This window comes from Aquarana catesbeiana, linkage group LG03, assembly GCF_042186555.1.
Source record: "Aquarana catesbeiana isolate 2022-GZ linkage group LG03, ASM4218655v1, whole genome shotgun sequence".
Classification (NCBI taxonomy): domain Eukaryota; kingdom Metazoa; phylum Chordata; class Amphibia; order Anura; family Ranidae; genus Aquarana; species Aquarana catesbeiana.
In genome coordinates this window covers 253,964,371-253,981,894 of record NC_133326.1, presented here as the reverse complement: position 1 = coordinate 253,981,894, position 17,524 = coordinate 253,964,371, and the positions used below count along the sequence as shown (strand labels likewise).

The 17,524-nt window shown below is 37.6% G+C and overlaps 1 protein-coding gene across 1 annotated transcript in view; it reads left to right on the top strand.

Annotated features, from left to right (window-relative positions):
• Positions 1 to 15,533, top strand: part of TAFA2 (TAFA chemokine like family member 2) — a 425,938-nt gene extending 410,405 nt beyond the window's left edge. The window contains exon 6 of the mRNA XM_073619985.1: positions 13,038 to 15,533. Coding sequence (XP_073476086.1) covers positions 13,038 to 13,049 — 12 coding nt within the window. The 3' untranslated portion in view covers positions 13,050 to 15,533. The remainder of the gene's footprint in view (positions 1 to 13,037) is intronic.
• Positions 15,534 to 17,524: the final 1,991 nt, after the last annotated feature.

Genomic DNA, 17,524 nt, shown 5'->3' with positions numbered 1-17,524 from the left:
CAGCAGTGGTCGGAGCTCCCCTCTATGGTCCCTAAGCATGGCATGTAAATCTGGTGGCATGTTAGCATCCATCACTGCAGTGGAGCCGAGCCAAGAGAGACGGAAGTGTCAGATAGAACTGGGCATGCGCGAGGGCGTGCACGTGACATCAGCACTCCTACGGGAACAGGAACCTGGTCAGTGAAGGACCGCAAGCTGAAGAGTTGCCGTACCTGTATCAGAAATATGTCACTATCTAGATGTGCTATTCCAATAGTTAAAATGGGGCCTCTCATTTGCCATGTGTTCAAGCTGTGTTAAACTTCATACAGTAAACAGGGTTTACTGGCAATTCTAAAAAGTGCACCAGTGCACTACAGGGCCAGAGAAGGCAACATATCTATGGTATACAACTAGGAGGGATATAAAAAGATCCCAGGTACAGTAAATAAAGTGTAGGCTTAAATAGGGCACACCCCACCAACATGAAGCAAGTTCAAGCATTCTTAGGGAATAGGCCATTACCAACTATTCCCAATTTTGCCTTGCAGGCTGCTCCCCTGATCAATTTAAAAAAGGAAGAACTCTGTCATGATTAAGTAGTCCTATGAAGCAGAAGAAACCTTTGAATTCTTAAAACAGGCCTTGCGTGGTCAGCCAATGTTGTACTCTTAGAGACTTAAAAGTTGTATTGTCTCAGGTTTGAAATGAGGAAGAACACCCCAGCAGGAAACTGATAGATACAGGTTGAATTATGCCACCATTGACAATGCGCTTATCTATAATGTGGGCTTTGGATTGCCTCAGATAGGCAGCAGGAGTAGTAATAGGTGGCTCCTTACCCTGTTTTACAGCAAAGTATCACCCATTTTTGCAGTGTGGCAGGATGCATTATCCTGTTGAAAGAGGCCACTGGCTTCTGTGAATACTGTTTCCATGACGAGGCGCACTTGATCAGCAAGAATGTTTAGGTAGATGGTACATGCCAAAGAACATCCACATGAGTGGCAGGGCCCAAAGTTTCCCAGCAGAACATTGTCCAAAGCATCACACTGCTTCCACTGGCTTGCCTTCTTCCAATACTGCATCCCGGTACCATTTCTTCCACAGGTAAGTGAAGCACACACGTACCTGGCCAACCACATAATTGTAAAAGAAAGCGTGATTCATCAGACCAGGCCACCTTATTCCAATTCTCCAGCTCTGATGTGTACTTGCTCATTGTAGATGCTTTTGGCTGTGGACATGAGTCACCATGGGCTCCCTGACCAGTCTGCAGCAAGGCAGCCCCACACACAACAAACTGTGATGCCCATTTCTGCTTTCAACACACCAACTTCAGGGACAACATGTTTACTTGCTGCCTAATATATCCCACCGATTTTCAGATGCATTGTAACAAGATAATCAGTGTTATTCAATTAACCTGTCAGTGGTCATGAAGTTATGGCTGATCAGTATATACATATATATTTGTTGGTGCTGTCAAACTAAATTTATTTTATTTTATATGCATTTAATTAAAAATTAGTTAAAGAATTTTTTTTTTTTCCAATTTGACAGTGATATTGTTAAACAACTAGTGTTACTGTAGGTACCAAGTAAAAATGTTATGGTGGATCCCGTACATACTAACATTGCAATTGCATACTGTATCTGGTACAAAAGATGGAAACATTTAGAAATTAATGCTGTTTTTTCCATTTTGTGTATTTTAGTTAATGTGATACTGCAAAAATGCAAATGACATGGAGTGAATATATAAAATGTATTTGCATTCAAATGGTAAGAGGTTTTTAATCTGCGTAGAAGGACTATAGCAAAATACAGTGTAGTGATGTTGTGCTCTATTTTTTCTGAATTAAAAATTGTTGCACTCCCATGGTAACAGATTAAATGACTTACAGAGACACCCATTCTAAGGCTTCAAAGAGAACTAAAAAGAATAATAAACTGACGAGCGGGACAACCTTGTGGACCATACCTCTACCTTTCAACCCTTTTTCTTCTTTCTCTTTCCTTTTCTCCACCTTACGATTGAAGCTCATTATCAGAATTTATTTGACCTATATACACTCTACCTGTAAACAATATGTATAGTAGGTATAAATCATTTAAATACCTACAAAAGTAACTAAGGAAATTATATATATCTTTAATTTAGGTTTACGTGAACCCAATGTTTAATATTTGAAATTTCATGATATTTACCTATATAAACCCTACTGTAAAACAATGAGCTTACTTTATAGATCCTTGTAAACTTACTTTATGTATCTTTATAACATTGTATACTCAATAAACTTCTTTTGACAAGGAAAAATTGTTGCACTCTTAAAAGAGGGGCTGCAGTCAACACTGTTACAATACAGACTAGGACACCAACAACTTTGGGCAAAGTGAGGGGAAGTGCAGTTTTTTATTACAGGGCCTACTTGATATACACAAGGCCTTTAACTGGTTAAATCTTGCATTTTATATTGGTAGAATATTAATTTTATTTAAACAATTATTTTTTTACGCTTATACATGTTATTATGATATTTGTTAATGAATCTTCAACACAAATTTATAATTTGACATATATATAAATTATACATGTTCTCAAGTGTTCATAAGAGGAATGACAAATTCAAATCACAGATACAAAATTAGTAAAAAAACATTTATATTTGCTGATGTTATTTTACTGTGAAAGAAAATAGCTCCTTTACAGTTATATAAATGAACCTTAACTTAACTGAAATTACTCAGTAGACATACGCCTTCCACTGCTGAGAATTCTTCAATTCCCAACCATACTGACTTTAAAACACATCATAATTTCAACAGCCGGTTGTGCCTCTAGGGAACGCTGATTGCACACCAGTGGCTGTTGTTTCCATAATGATGATGAAAGTGTGTTCTGGTTTTAGTAACAAATAAGGAATAAAGAAATGAAATAAAATGGAACCAATTGAATATGTCTTAAACTGTGTAGGGCTGTTCTTAGCAACCTGAATGGATAGAAACATTTTGTGAAAAACTGAGTTGAACTTACTTTTATAACAAATACAGTATTTATCAGCATATAACACGTGCCAGAGTATAACACGTACCCCAATTTAAGAGGGAAGTTTCAGGAAAAAAACGTTTCATTTTAAATAAACCACTTTGAAGCAAAATAATGGTCAGTGAGCATCAATGGAGCCTGATTAGTGCCCATCTGCAGCCTCAATGCAGCCTGATCTGTGCTCATCTGCAGCTTCAGTGCAGTCTAATCTCTGCCCATCTGCAGCCTGATATGTACCCATCTGCAGCCTGATCTGCGCCCATCTCCCCAATCACAGCAGCTCACCATCTCTCATAGGAAATCACTGAGCTGTTATCTGTTACTCGGCTCTCGGTCGGCAGTCACATTCACAGTCCCGCCTCCGCCATCGGTATTGGAAGAGCTCCTGTGATAGAAAGAACACTGGTCCAATGTCAGTGGTGGAGGCGGGACTGTGTGTGTGACATGCGAGCCGAGTTAGATCCGAGTGAGAGCTGAGTGGAGAGCCAAGTGGAGAGGAGATGATGGCTCTGTGAATTCCGGCAGGACTCGTCCCCCTCCTTCCCCTCCAAGGTACGCTGTTGGTGTATAACACGCACCCGCGATTTTACCCCTATTGTTTGAAGCAAGGGTACAAAACAAATGTGCAAAAGGAGCACATGGAATTGGCAACGCATGTCTAAAACAACAAAGAAAAATTCCTAGCTAACTTACCAGCCAGCCTGCAACAAACTGAATTGTCCTGTCTAACAGTTCATTTTAAAACCAGGGGTGTAGTTTGCACACATTTACAAATTTATGTGTAAGCTGCAGGGCAACTTCACGGCACCCTAGTGTACTACAGTCCTAGTCTTTGTTGTTTTTTGACATGCGTCACCCTTTAATGTGCTCCTTGCTGTAAAGGCTAGTTATAGGTTGGGGTGGTTGACATTTGTTTGTACTGTTGGTTAATTTATGAGGGGACAGACTGGATACATTCACTGCCATTTTTCTTTTGCTAGGTTCCAGTGCATCCCTATACCTTGGCTTCCAGGCATAACTACCCTTAATCTATCCATTCTTATATACAGTATCTCACAAAAGTGAGTACACACCTCACATTTTTGTAAATATTTTATTATACCTTTTCATGTGACAACAGTGAAGAAATTACACTTTGCTACAATGTAAAGTAGTGAGTGTACAGCTTGTATAACAGTGTAAATTTGCTGTGCCCTCAAAATAACTCAACACACAGCCATTAATGTCTAATCTGCTGGCAACCAAAGTGAGTACACCCCTAAGTGAAAATGTCCATATTGGGCCCAAAGTGTCAATATTGTGTGTGGCCACCATTATTTTCCAGCACTGCCTTAACCCTCTTGGGTGTGGGGTTCACCAGAGCTTCATAGGTTGCCACTGGAGTCCTCTTCCACTCCTCCATGGCAACATCACGAAGCTGGTGGATGTTAGAGACCTTGCGCTCCTCCACCTTCCATTTGAGGATGCCCCACAGATGCTCAATAGGGTTTAGGTCTAGAGACATGCTTGGCCAGTCCAACAACTTTACCCTCAGCTTCTTTAGCAAGGCAGTGGTCGTCTTGGAAGTGTGTTTGGGGTCGTTATCAGGGAGCAGATTATGCTCTGCTTCAGTATGTCACAGTACATATTGGCATTCATGGTTCCCTCAATGAACTGTAGCTCCCCAGTGCTGGCAGCACTCATGCAACCCCAGACCATGACACGCCCACCACCCTGCTTGACTGTAGGCAAGACACACTTGTCTTTGTACTCCTCACCTGGTTGCCTCCACACATGCTTGACACCATCTGAACCAAATAGGTTTATCTTGTTCTCATCAGACCACAGGACATGGTTCCAGTAATCCATGTCCTTAGTCTGCTTGTCTTCAGCAAACTGCTTGCAGGCTTTCTTGTGCATCATCTTTAGAAGAGGCTTCCTTCTGAGAAGACAGCCATGCAGACCAATTTGATGCAGTGTGTGCTGACCCCCCTCTGCAGCAATGCTGGCAGCACTCATTTCCCAAAGACAACCTCTGGATATGATGCTGAGCACGTGCACTCAACTTCTTTGGCCGACCATGGTGAGGCCTGTTAGGAGTGGAACCTGTCCTGTTAAACCGCTGTATGGTCTTGGCACCCATGCTGCAGCTCAGTTTCATGGCCTTGGCAAACTTCTTATAGCATAGACCATCTTTATGTAGAGCAACAATTGTTTTTTTTTAGATCCTCAGAAAGTTCTTTGCCATGAGGTGCCATGTTGAACTTCCAGTGACCAGTATAAGAGAGTGAGAGTGATAACACCAAATTTAACACATCTGCTCCCCATTCACACCTAAGACCTTGTAACACTAACGAGTCACATGACACCAGAGAGGGAAAATGGCTAATTGGGCCCAATTTGGACATTTTCACTTAGGGGTGTACTCACTTTTGTTGCCAGCGGATTAGACATTAATGGCTGTGTGTTGAGTTATTTAGAGGGGTCAGCAAATTTACACTGTTATACAAGCTGTACACTCACTACTTTACATTGTAGCAAAGTGTAATTTCTTCAGTTTTGTCACATGAAAAGATCTAATAAAATATTTACAAAAATTTAAGGGGTGTACTCACTTTTGTGAGATACTGTATATGTGCTCCAACTCTAGAGACTCAAGTTTTATAGAGTTAGGACTGCAGTACACTAGGATGCCGTGAAGTGTCCCTGCAGCTTACACATATATTTGCAAATGTGTGCACATGAGTGAAACACCTGGTTTTAACATTTTTAACAAGAGAACAATTCAGTTTGTTGCATGCTTTTCTTTGCTGTTTTTTGTCTGAAGCAATGGCTAATGGATACACTTAAAAAAGTGGACTTCATTTCAGAGGTGGAATTTTGAGATGTTCATATTTTTTTTTGATAGGCCCTTTTTTATTTTTAGGTCCTCAGGATTACAGGATTAACTTGTTACTAACCATCTATTTTAAGAGCTGCTTTTTTTCACAGCAAGCTGCTGCATAGTTTAAAGAAAAAAAAACTGCAAGAACAGTGTGCGCCTAAAAAACCCCTCACATTATAACATTCTATCACTCATATTGACTGCATCCCTTATCCCCACAGTAAAAATGAAAGCTGGGCATACACCAGTTACACCTATTACACCTGATTAAATCTGTCCTGCTGCTTTCTAATCTAAACATTTAATCATAATAATTTAATTATTTAGCAATTTAATAATTTTTATTATTAATTATCCCTTGTTAGAAATTGGCTAGCAGCAGGACAGTTTAGCATCACTGAGAACAGTCACAGTGAGCAAGTGGCCATTTGGATGTCCACCACTGTTTGATGAAAGTCTATGGCATTGCTAAACTGCCTGGGGAAAAAAAGTAGTTTTTTAACAGATTTGACTGGGGAACTGCTGCTGTGGATAAGCCAAATAAGCCATAAAAAGGAAAATCAATTCCTCAGTGTAAATATGCACTGCCGTAACACCATATTCCTTCTTTAAAGCACCCTCAAATCTTATTTTCAAACATTTTTGTGTGTTATTTTTTTATGTTGCCCCCAAAGCCACTTAAAAAGGCCAGCTGTATGTTTTTGTTTTTTTTTTACAATTTGTATTGCATTGGAACATGTGCGCTATGGAAGTGCCCAGATTCCCATAATAGTTTGCCTATTAATTCTACAATGGAAAGAATTTAACAAGATTTACCCAATGTAGAATTTAATGGGATTCATATCTAAGTTCGGGTTTGGCAAGTTTCAAACAAGATTCACCAGATTCTTGGCAAATCAAACTCAAGTAGATTCACCTATTGCTGCTTACTCTATTCAAAATAATACCTGTTAACTGGAGTACAACCTTGAGTAAAAATAATCAAGATAATAATAATGGGGCAAACAAAAATAGTGATTTATTACATTTTCGAAAATTTAAAACTTTACTACACATATTGGTATGTTAAACATTCAAAAATGAGAAAGCAAAATGTAAATGGCTTTTGAAAAACATCTTAGTGTGTAAATAACAATGCGGAACATGAAAACATCTGCAGGTTTGTTCCTTTGAGAGATGTCTGACATGATTGTTCTGCAATTATATAATTGGGTAATCACTATATCCCAAGAGATTGTTGTTTTTTTTTGTCTCTATTGTGAGTATATTTTTTTGATGAATGCCTTTTACTTGGTCACAAAAGTAATGTGTTGTAAGACATCGAAGACACCTTATTTTCTTTTTCAATGTTTTTATTCCGTATTTTTCAAAGAAAGAATGTACAGATAATGAAGTACATTAAATAATACAGTAAGGATGTAAAACTCAATGGTTTTTACAAATATATTGTAAATATAGAAAAAAATAAATGCAAGTTAGATCCACATAAAACTGTCAACATTTACATATGTAAGAACAAATAGCACTATGTGAATCTAAAATATATTTTTGCTATCTGGTTATTATTTATTTATACTAAGTTTCCAAAATCCATAAAAGAAAAGTATCTTTAAATTAAATCTAATAATCATGTATATTTTGTAAACAAAGGAGGATGAATTGTTCATCCTTTTATTGTAGGTCAATATTACAATGGGTCTAACAAAGACCATAGGTAATCAAAATAATGACCATAAAAAGGAAAGAAAAGAGAAAAATATAAGAAAGGAAATAGGTTAAAGATAAAAAGTATTGTGTGTCTATTTTTCTCATTGTTAAGCAATTTTAAAGTGGAAAAAGCTGATATTTGAATCACTGATCCCAGGATTTCTCAAATAATTTAACTCTATCATTTAATATGGCTGAAAAATGAAAAATCCCAATCTGTGTGAGTAAAAACAGCACATTTACACTTGCATACATTTATTAGGCACATTTAACCCTTTGATTGCCCTCCAGTTAACCACTTGATTGCCCTGTCACTATTGTCATTAGTACAATGTACAGTATTTATCACTGATCACTATATTAGTGTCACTAGCAATGCCAGATGGTGTCAGACCCAGTTATCACCCCTCCCAGCCAGTATCAGTTAGTGTTAGATTTCCTGCCACGCTATTGCAGTCACACTATAAGTCACTGATCACCACAATTACTAGTATAGTGTCTGCAGGGATCAGTATCTTGATCATGATCAGAATACTAGTAACCCCAATAGTATAGTGTCCACAAAAATGCAGCATTAGCAGGATCAGCCCCAATTACTGCCAGCATTTGCATTAAGCCCCCCCAACAAGTGCAGTGTCAGTGCAATACAAGCTGGTGAGGTGGCTAGCACTAGTATTGTAATGGAACCGCAGGCACCAAGAATTCAAGCACAAGCCTGTAGAGCCCACAGTAGCCTTGCAGAGGTGCTTGCAAATCCTAATTGGCTGCCCCCAGATTGAGCAGCATCCGTTATCCCCCTATTCACAGCCCAGCCAAGGGGTCAGGTGGAAACAGCAAACTTAACAACACCCCTTGACTTTTTTGAGCTGTTTTTCACCAAAGATCTCTATAATTTAATTGTGGACCAAAGTAACTTTGTTGCCCAACAGTACATTGCTGCCAAATTAAATTCAAACCTTGCCAAGCCATTAAAGTGGAACCTTTTATGGTTTTGGAATTTAAAACCTTTTTGGACCATACCCTTAACATGAACATTGCAAAAAATTAATTGTGGTTGTATTGGTCCACGGATCAGATTAAAAAAAAGATATGATGAGAAAACAATGTGTTTTATGCATTTCAGTGACAATACCCTCTGTACTCTCTGGGGTGCCTAAGTGTGGCAGAATCTCCTAATGATGGCTATACACAAAATGATTTTAGAGGCCCTAAAATGCCAGGACAGTTCAAATTCCCCCCATGAAGAAGAAAGTAGACACCCAAGGTATTTGCTGAAAAGTATGTTGAGTCCATGGAAGATTGTATATTTTTTTTACACAAAGTTGTCACTTTAATGAGATAATTAATGAATTAATGAAAGATTATCATACCTGCCATGAATATAGGTGGAATCCCACCCTAAAATACATTCTGCTATTTCTCCTGAGTATGGGAATACCATATGTGTGAGACCTTTTGGCAGCCCATCCATGTACAAGGGCCCAAAATCCTATGAGCACCTTCAGGCTGCATTGGATTTCCTGACTACCTATTACATTTTTGGAGGCCCTAAAATGGAAGTAAAGTATAAACACCCCTAATTTACCCCTTTTTGGAAAGTAGACACCCCAAGATATTTGCTGAGAGGCAGATCAAGTCTTTGTAAGATCTTATTTTTTGGAAAATGCCCCAAATTTTGTTTTACACAAACTTGTTGGGATATTTCTCACACACATCATGGGTATACATGACATTATACCCAAAAACGTATTCTGCTACTTCTCCTGAGAATGGGGATACCACAAGTGTGAGACTTTTTGGGAGCCTAGCCGCGTACGGGGGCCCAAAATCCAATGAGCACCTTCAGGCTTTCAAGGGGCGTTACTTTTGCATTGGATTTCCTGACCACCTTCTTGACCACCTATCTGACCACATGTGTGCAGGAGCACTGGATGTGTTTGATGGTCAGGAAGACCAAAACTACTAAGTTGAGCAGTAAAGCTGCATAGAGAGCCACAAGGGTAAATATTACTTTTCCTTATCGTATTGATGGTGAGAACCCCCTGCATGGGAAGACTTTTGTTACTTTTGTTACTTTTAAATAAAAATGGGCAGAAAAAGCCCTAAAACATATTTCTGGTGTGGAATAAACTCACTGCTTGGCACTACCAATGAGCAACAAATTCCCCAACTTGTCACAATCGGTGGAGAATGCCAGGGGGCGGAAGACGATGGAATCCAGATCCTCACATGCCAAAAACTGTGAGTTGCCAGTGACTGTCTTTTTGTGCTTTGCTGTGTGAGCAGCTAAATGTGTATTGTATCGCAGCCTTAAAGAAACAGTACTAAAAAAAAAAATTCTGGAGAACTGTGTGTATGTGACTTCAAACATGAGTGCTGTTGCCCATGGGAGTGATCTGTGCGGCTGACTTCATACAGCCTATGTTACCTGATGAGCATGACTTTCTGGCTGAATTTGAGAATATGGCTTCATTCAAAGTGTGGCCCAGAGGCCGCTGGGCTGAATTGCTACAGCCTTTCCCACCAGCCAAGTTCTTGGAAGTGTACCATTTGATGGGCCATGACAAGGATAACTATGACAGGTACAAAGCATCAGTCCAGTCTGGAGAGAGCTGGGAAAGCTCTGCTGGATGTATGTGGTTTCCCATGGCAACAAGAGAGGAAGTATTATCTGGGTGGTGGAGCTGCATTGAAGAGGTGGCTCATCACCCCTGCAAAGAGGGTTGGGATGTCCGAAAGCCTGTGACACCTAGCAGGGTGTCTGTGGTTTCATCCAGTGGCTGTGTGGGGAGATACACCAAGAAAAATGTGAAATGGAGTGGTAAGACTGTTCCTGCTAAAAATGTGAAAGGGACTGTTTTTGAGTTTAATACTGGTGAAGTGGTGGCAAGTCCGGTGAGGAGATCTGCTCCAAGAAGGACTTGTTGCTATGTAGTAACTATGTAACTATGTATGTACTTCTTGTAAGTGTCCTTAATCCTGTTTTTAGTCATTAAACCTTGGGATACTACACTTAGTTGGCGTGTCCTTCCCTCTCTCCTATACTTCCTTTGATCTATACATACCACAACTCTGAGGACAACAGCTGCAGGTGTCTCCCATATACACCATCCTAGCAAATGAGTCCCATCACAGCCCAGTGATCTCTATGGACTTCATCCACTTGTCATTTTTCTTGAGAGATGTTGTTTTTTTGGCCAGCTGGACTGTTTATTCCCTTTATGCTGGGAAAGATGGAGCAGCTGCAACCCTGCAGAAATGACACAGAGATGAGGTACAGCGTTTGTGCACGAGCATTGGATGTGTTTGATGGTCAGGAAGACCAAAACTACTAAATTGAGCAGTAAAGCTACATAAAGAGCCATGAGGCTGAATTTTACTTTTCCTTATCATATTGATGGTGAGGACCCCCTGCGTGGGAAGACTTTCATGTGAACTTGTTTGTTACTTTTAAATAAAAGAGGGCAGAAGAAGCCCTAAAACTTATTTCTGGCGTGAAGTAAACTCATTGTTTGGCATTACCAATGAGCTACAAATTCCCCCAACTTGTCACAACATGTAATGTCCTTTTTGTAGTTCAACCTGTGTGGCATTTTAGCACCTCCGAAAATGTGATAGGTAGTCAGGAAATCCAATGCATAATTAGCGCCCTTTCAAAGACTGAAGGTGATCATTGAATTTTGGGTACCTGTATGTGACTAGGCTCCCAAAAAGTCTCCGACATGTGGTATCCCAATACTCGGGGGAAGTAGCAGAATGTATTTTAAGGTGTAATTCCACATATACATATGGCATGTGTGAGAAATATCATTAAATATCATTAAAGCAACAGCTTTGTGTAAAAAAAAAAAAAAAAAACTTTTTTTGGCATTTTCCAAAAACATGTGGCAAAAAATAAAGTCTTTAATGGACTCAACATGCCTCTCAGCAAATACCTTGGGGTGTCTACTTTCCAAAAAGGGGTCATTTGGGGGGCGTGTACTGCTTGGCATTTTAGCACCTCAACAAATGTGATAGGCAGTCAGAAAGTAAGAGTTTTGTAAATTTTAGTATATACTGTATATATGATAGTTTGCAGACGCTATAAATACATTTTGGCCTACATTTATGAAGAAATTAGATTTTATTGGATATGTTTTATAACAGATAGTAGAAAATATCATTTAATTTTTCAAAAATATTGGTATTTTTTCATTTATATAACAATAAAAAACCCAGAGGTGCGCAAATAGCACCAAAATAAAGCTGTATTTGTGTTAAAAAAATTATATAAATTTCACTTATATACCGTGTGGCATAACTGCACAATTGCCAGGTAAAGTAGTACAATGCTGCATAACAAAATAACACATGGTCTGGTCATGAAGGGGGTAAAACCTTCTGGTAGTCAAGTAGTTAATTTACTATCTCACAGAGGAGGAAAACCATACAGCACAGAAGTTCAGGATCCATTGGCACACAGAGAAGGAAATCTGTTACAGCACAGGAGTTCAGGATTCACTAGTTACAGCCCTGAGGTTGGTGATTTGCACAGCAGACTGTGCACAAAGGTAGCTACCAAATTAGGAGAATGCAGGGCACACAAAAGCAGTAATGAAAAATATCCAATTCCCTATTGGTGCAACTACACTATCCTCTCCACATAGGTGTCCTCAACAGGTCCACCAAAAGAAAAATCCTTCCAAATCCTCAACCAAGACCAATGGAAAAAAGCTCAGCTAAGCTTCCTGAGGATGTCAATTGATGAAACGCATAGAGGAAGGACTTCCTAGCAGCACTTTCTTTTGCCAGCTCCAGGATAAAGTGAAGTGGTGCCGCTTTGTTGTTTGCATTTATGGCTGGCTACATTGGGTGTCGATCTAGGCACTGTTTAATGCAAGTGGGCTACCTTATTTCTATGTTGATGTGATATATTTTTATCATAAACACTGTGCAATAAAGTTTTCTCCATTAGTCTTTGTTAGCTCTATGATGCTGTGGTGAGGAGAAGGGAAATAGTATCCCTGATATCCTGGAACGTGGAGGCTGAGGAGGAGTGGATTTTTCTCTTGCAAAGAAAGTGCACTGTGATTTTCTTATTTTGAATAAAAGATCATGATCGTGTGGTGAGTGAGTACTTTTTATCAGAGTCACGTGTGTGATTACAGAAGAATTGGCTATTGGATGAGGCACATTGGTGGAATGATAAGAAGGAAAATTGAAGGGGTATCGTATAATATTTATGGACAGTTGATTTTGGCAAAGCATTTATGTTGGGACATTTATTATCAAATGAGTGAGCACATGAATAAATGTGTTTTTTAAATTTATGACTTAATGATGTTTGATGATAATATAGCCCCACCTTTTTTATCTCTGTATTTCTGCTATTGCAATGATTTTACCATAATGATTTTTTTCTTAAAAGTTAATACAAGCCTTTTCTTATCTCTGCAGGTTACACGGTAGCTGTAAGAAATATAAACATGAGGAATTTAAACCTGGGATCTATCATGGAACACAATTTGTAAACATTATAAGATGCAAGAATTTCCTAAAAATAGAACTATCAGAACTTTGTTATATACAAAACAATGAGAGCACAATTACCACCAAATCCCTCTTGTGAGATTATAGACTGTGAAGTAGGCATTCAAACTTTTGAGTGCATGACAAGCTCAGCGTGAACACAAAGCAAGAAGTGGAAACCTTATCCAAATTTTATTTCAGATAATCTCATATTTGCAACTTGAAGACTGATCCAACACATTTTGTAATCAGTTGATTCCTAACATATTGGTAGTTCGCTATCAAGTATTTGTTCAACAGGACACAAACTTCAAAAACTATACTTATTTTTACATGTGACTGTCAATAATTTTATGTCTACATCAAAAGAATATTTTAATAATTTTTTAAATCAAAATCATTATTTGAACAAGCCAAATGTCAAAATCTATTCTCTTTACTACAATTACTAATGTGTTACTCAACACAATAGATTTCTTTTACAAAAGTAATACATTTGGCTTGAATAATGTTTAATCACCATGCTCACTTATTACAATAATCAAACTGGCAGGATTAATTATTCATGTATCCAGTATGCTTCAAACTTAGATGGTGATGAATTAATCAATAACTTCCAATCTTCTTGGTGAAACTGATGAGTTAGAGGAGATCTGCAAAATGCATTGTTTCATTAGTCCTTTGATTTGGTTACCAAAAATAAAAACCTCTTGGTAACCACTTGCGAAAATAGGAGATAGCCACTGGTTATAAAGGAAAGGCCTTACTTGATGATAGATATGTAGAAGGCCCAATGGAAATAGCTGACTTTCTAAAACGTTCCATTTTCCAATCATTACACAACTCCTTATGGAGATTACCTTCCAAGGAGAAACTCTCTTTAATGAACTATTTTTTCTTTGCACAGTCTTTAAATCCACTGGAAATCATTTAAACTTGTGGTAATGGGTATTTATGGCCCTGATATTTTTAAAGTGGATTGAGTTATTGACAGTATTTAAAGATGTCAAAGTTTGGAATTTGAAAATGCGTGGATGACTGAATCTATATATCTTTGGTTTACTATGTATAACAGATGTTTTGAAATCTCAAACTGTAAGCAATGCTATTTAGTATCTACACTAAAATGTAATTATTATTTTATAATTCTGTTTTTATTGGTTCTTTAAAAGCAACATTATGCATTAACTATAAAAGCCTTAATCATCCAGGGAATAAAAGTGATGGAATAGTAAAGGAAGATAGCTAAATTTTCAAAATTAATGGAGTATAAATGATGAATTTTGATAACTGTTAAACACAATAAAAGTTGTATCAGTATACATTCATTGAATATATGAAAAAATCTGTAGTCAGTATGTGAAAATATGACTAGCAAAGATTTAAAGTTGTTTGTACTTTTTTGATCTTAGATTACATATTCTTTTGAGATATTTGTAAACTAGATTTCTGTTGTAAAAAGAAAAAATCAAAACATAGGAAATCGTATTTTTTTAGGGTTTGGTGTGAAACAGAACTGCAAAAATCTCCAGCCATCTGGGATTCTAATGGACCAATATTTTGGTGCAGACACATTCATTCTAATTAGCTTAACTACATATTGTTGAATTTACTATTCAAAACTCATTCAGGGCAGCTATAAAGTTCTGTAAGGATATTGGCCCTAGAATTGTGCAATCTAAGTGAAGATGGAAGAAGAAGTATGGGTTACTTTCTTGCTGTGTTAAGGGTACCATTACATTAAAGTACACTAACCTGAATTCTTAAAATTTTGTATAATTTCACAGTATATAAAATATAAATAACATATTGAAGCCTCATTTTGGGCACATTGATGAACTTATCCCTTTTTGGCTCCTTCTGTTTAAATGCAAATATAGCAACCTGGGCCCAGAGTATGTATTAAAGCACAGCTACAGAACAGAAAAGGAACTGTGTGCCATGCAGGCATATGGGATAATGAAGGAACAATACTGGAGGAATATTTTAGAGTTTGCCTGAAGGATTTAACACCCACTCTATGAAACTATGAAAACATTATTGATGACATTCTATTTATTTAGCTAAGCTTTATCCATTATTATCGCCATGACATGCTCCATTTACATGTTAAATCAATAACAATGGTGGCAAGTGTGGTAAACATATTAAAGGTATTAAGGACAATTCAGTTATTAGACACATGCACAGATTTAGTGACCTTTGTTTTTTTTTTTTTTTGTAGTTTTCACAATATAATTCAATACCCTTGTCTTATTTACCTATACCCTAAGCAGTTGCCCCAATTCCAACCTCTTCTTTAGTTAAACCCCTGCTTTTTAATTTTTTTTAAATGTTTTATAAAATGTTAAATATAGTCACCAAATGGATCAAAATGAGTCGGTTCTCAGTGCAATCACAATTTGCAAATGGAGCAATTTTAACCATACTGACCCAGCTGTACAAATGACTCCTTAGTGGCACAACTTTTCATCTTTGCACAGTCAAATAACCATTGCTGAAACCCCTGTAGTGACTATTGGAGATAGTCTTGATATCAACTTGACAACACTGTTTTCATTCTGTTAAACCGACTTACACAAGATTAAGTTACCGGTAATGACCTAACCTTAATATACATTACATTATTTGATACTAAAGGTTGTTAGATGCAAATTTCAATGTGTTTTTTAACGTTTATCCACAGAAGCATATAATAATGTTTCTAAGCATAGGCATTGTATTAAGGTAAAACAGCCTAGAGTATTAAATTGTATTTTCAATGTTTCCATATGGCTGAGAGAAATGGTGATTTTGGTGGTACGATTTTTACAAGTGCATAGAAGGAAATGTATTCTTTAGTCAAGTTAATTTTAACTTTAAATTAAAATACATGTCATGCTTTCAATAAATGCTCTTTCATGTCTACTATTTTTCACTAAAAAATAACTAGTGAGACATTGTTCCCTGATCTTGCTTGGGTTTTGGGTTCATTGCGCACCATAGTCAATATCAATACAAAGCTGTGGTGCTGTTTGTGCATATATGGTTTCCTTTCGGTGCTAAGGTTTAATCTCACAACCCACAGAATAAGAATGGTAAGTGAATAGTCTTCTGGTCTGTAACTCATGTGGTAAGAGCATTAGTCCTATCTCTTTAGAAGTGAGTGTTTCTGGAGACTCTGCGAACAGCTGCCACAAAAATGGCCAAATTAAACATACAAGGTTAATAATTGACCAAAATTAGCCTCAATGCAAAGATTTGAGGTCTATGTAACATTTTGCTTTAAGGAGATCAATGAAATTTGACATTTGAGTGACATTTGATTGTCTGAACTTTGTTGGCTTGCCGGCCTCCTCATTTTCCCTGTGCCTTTCTTATATGTTTCATAGCTAGTAAACACCTTGTTGCAGCTTATGTCTCTCTGTAACTATACTCTTTTTTCATCTGAAAACTTACTTGCATTTCCTGCTCCTTTTCCTCATCCTCAGGCTTCTCTGAAATGTATTTCTGTAATTCTTTATTCTAAATCTCATTCTCAATAATTCTACTGCAGAGGCTCTATCCAAAATCTAAAGCAATGTTCCTTTTTTTTAATTATCATCTTTTTTGGATCACAAAACCTATGAGTTTTTTTTCTTGCCTTAGATCAAGTGACAGCAATCAATTGTCTGTCTAAACTGTATCTCCTGAGTTATTTAGTGATCTATTAAATCTGACCTGTGTAATCTACTACATCTGCATACAATAGGAATCCTTGTTTTGGGTTGAATTGGGTTTTGGGTTTGTGTCCCTGTTGTGTTTCTATCTGGAGAGGAAGTGATTGCAAATTTCTACAATGAGGAAACAGTTAAAGCAAAAACACATTTCAGTAGCGTGGGGAAGAATTAGAACTACTGGTCGTGTTTACCCATTTCTTTACTGTCAAAAATAAGCTGGTAGCAAACGGTAAGGCTATTTGTTCAGAGGCTATCCTGCTACTTTTTCTAGCCCTGTTCCTGCTACTCCTGTGAAATGTGGTTCTGGCACACAGCTTTCATAAATGCTTATCTTTAAATTTATTAGTGAAGAAATCTCTCCACCTTTTACTACTTTTTCCCACTTGCAGTTGGAGTTAATGGATATGTTCACTTTTCATAAAAAAATAATAAATGCACATGTTTTTGCAGGTTAAAAAAATTTACACTTATATATATATTTTTTGGAGCCTGTAAAGCATTGCACCGGCGATCAGCAGATCGCTGGTGCCATGCAGGTCTCCTTCAGATCTGTCAGAGTATCTGTGTGCCCATACATCCATATGGACAAGCAGATATAATCTGACAGTAAGAATCAATTAACTACCTAGGCACTCTACAGTGCCATGGTAGTTCATTGAGAACTACAAGCGGACAACTGCAAAGGATTTCAGGACTGTTAGTTCATTCTCACACAGA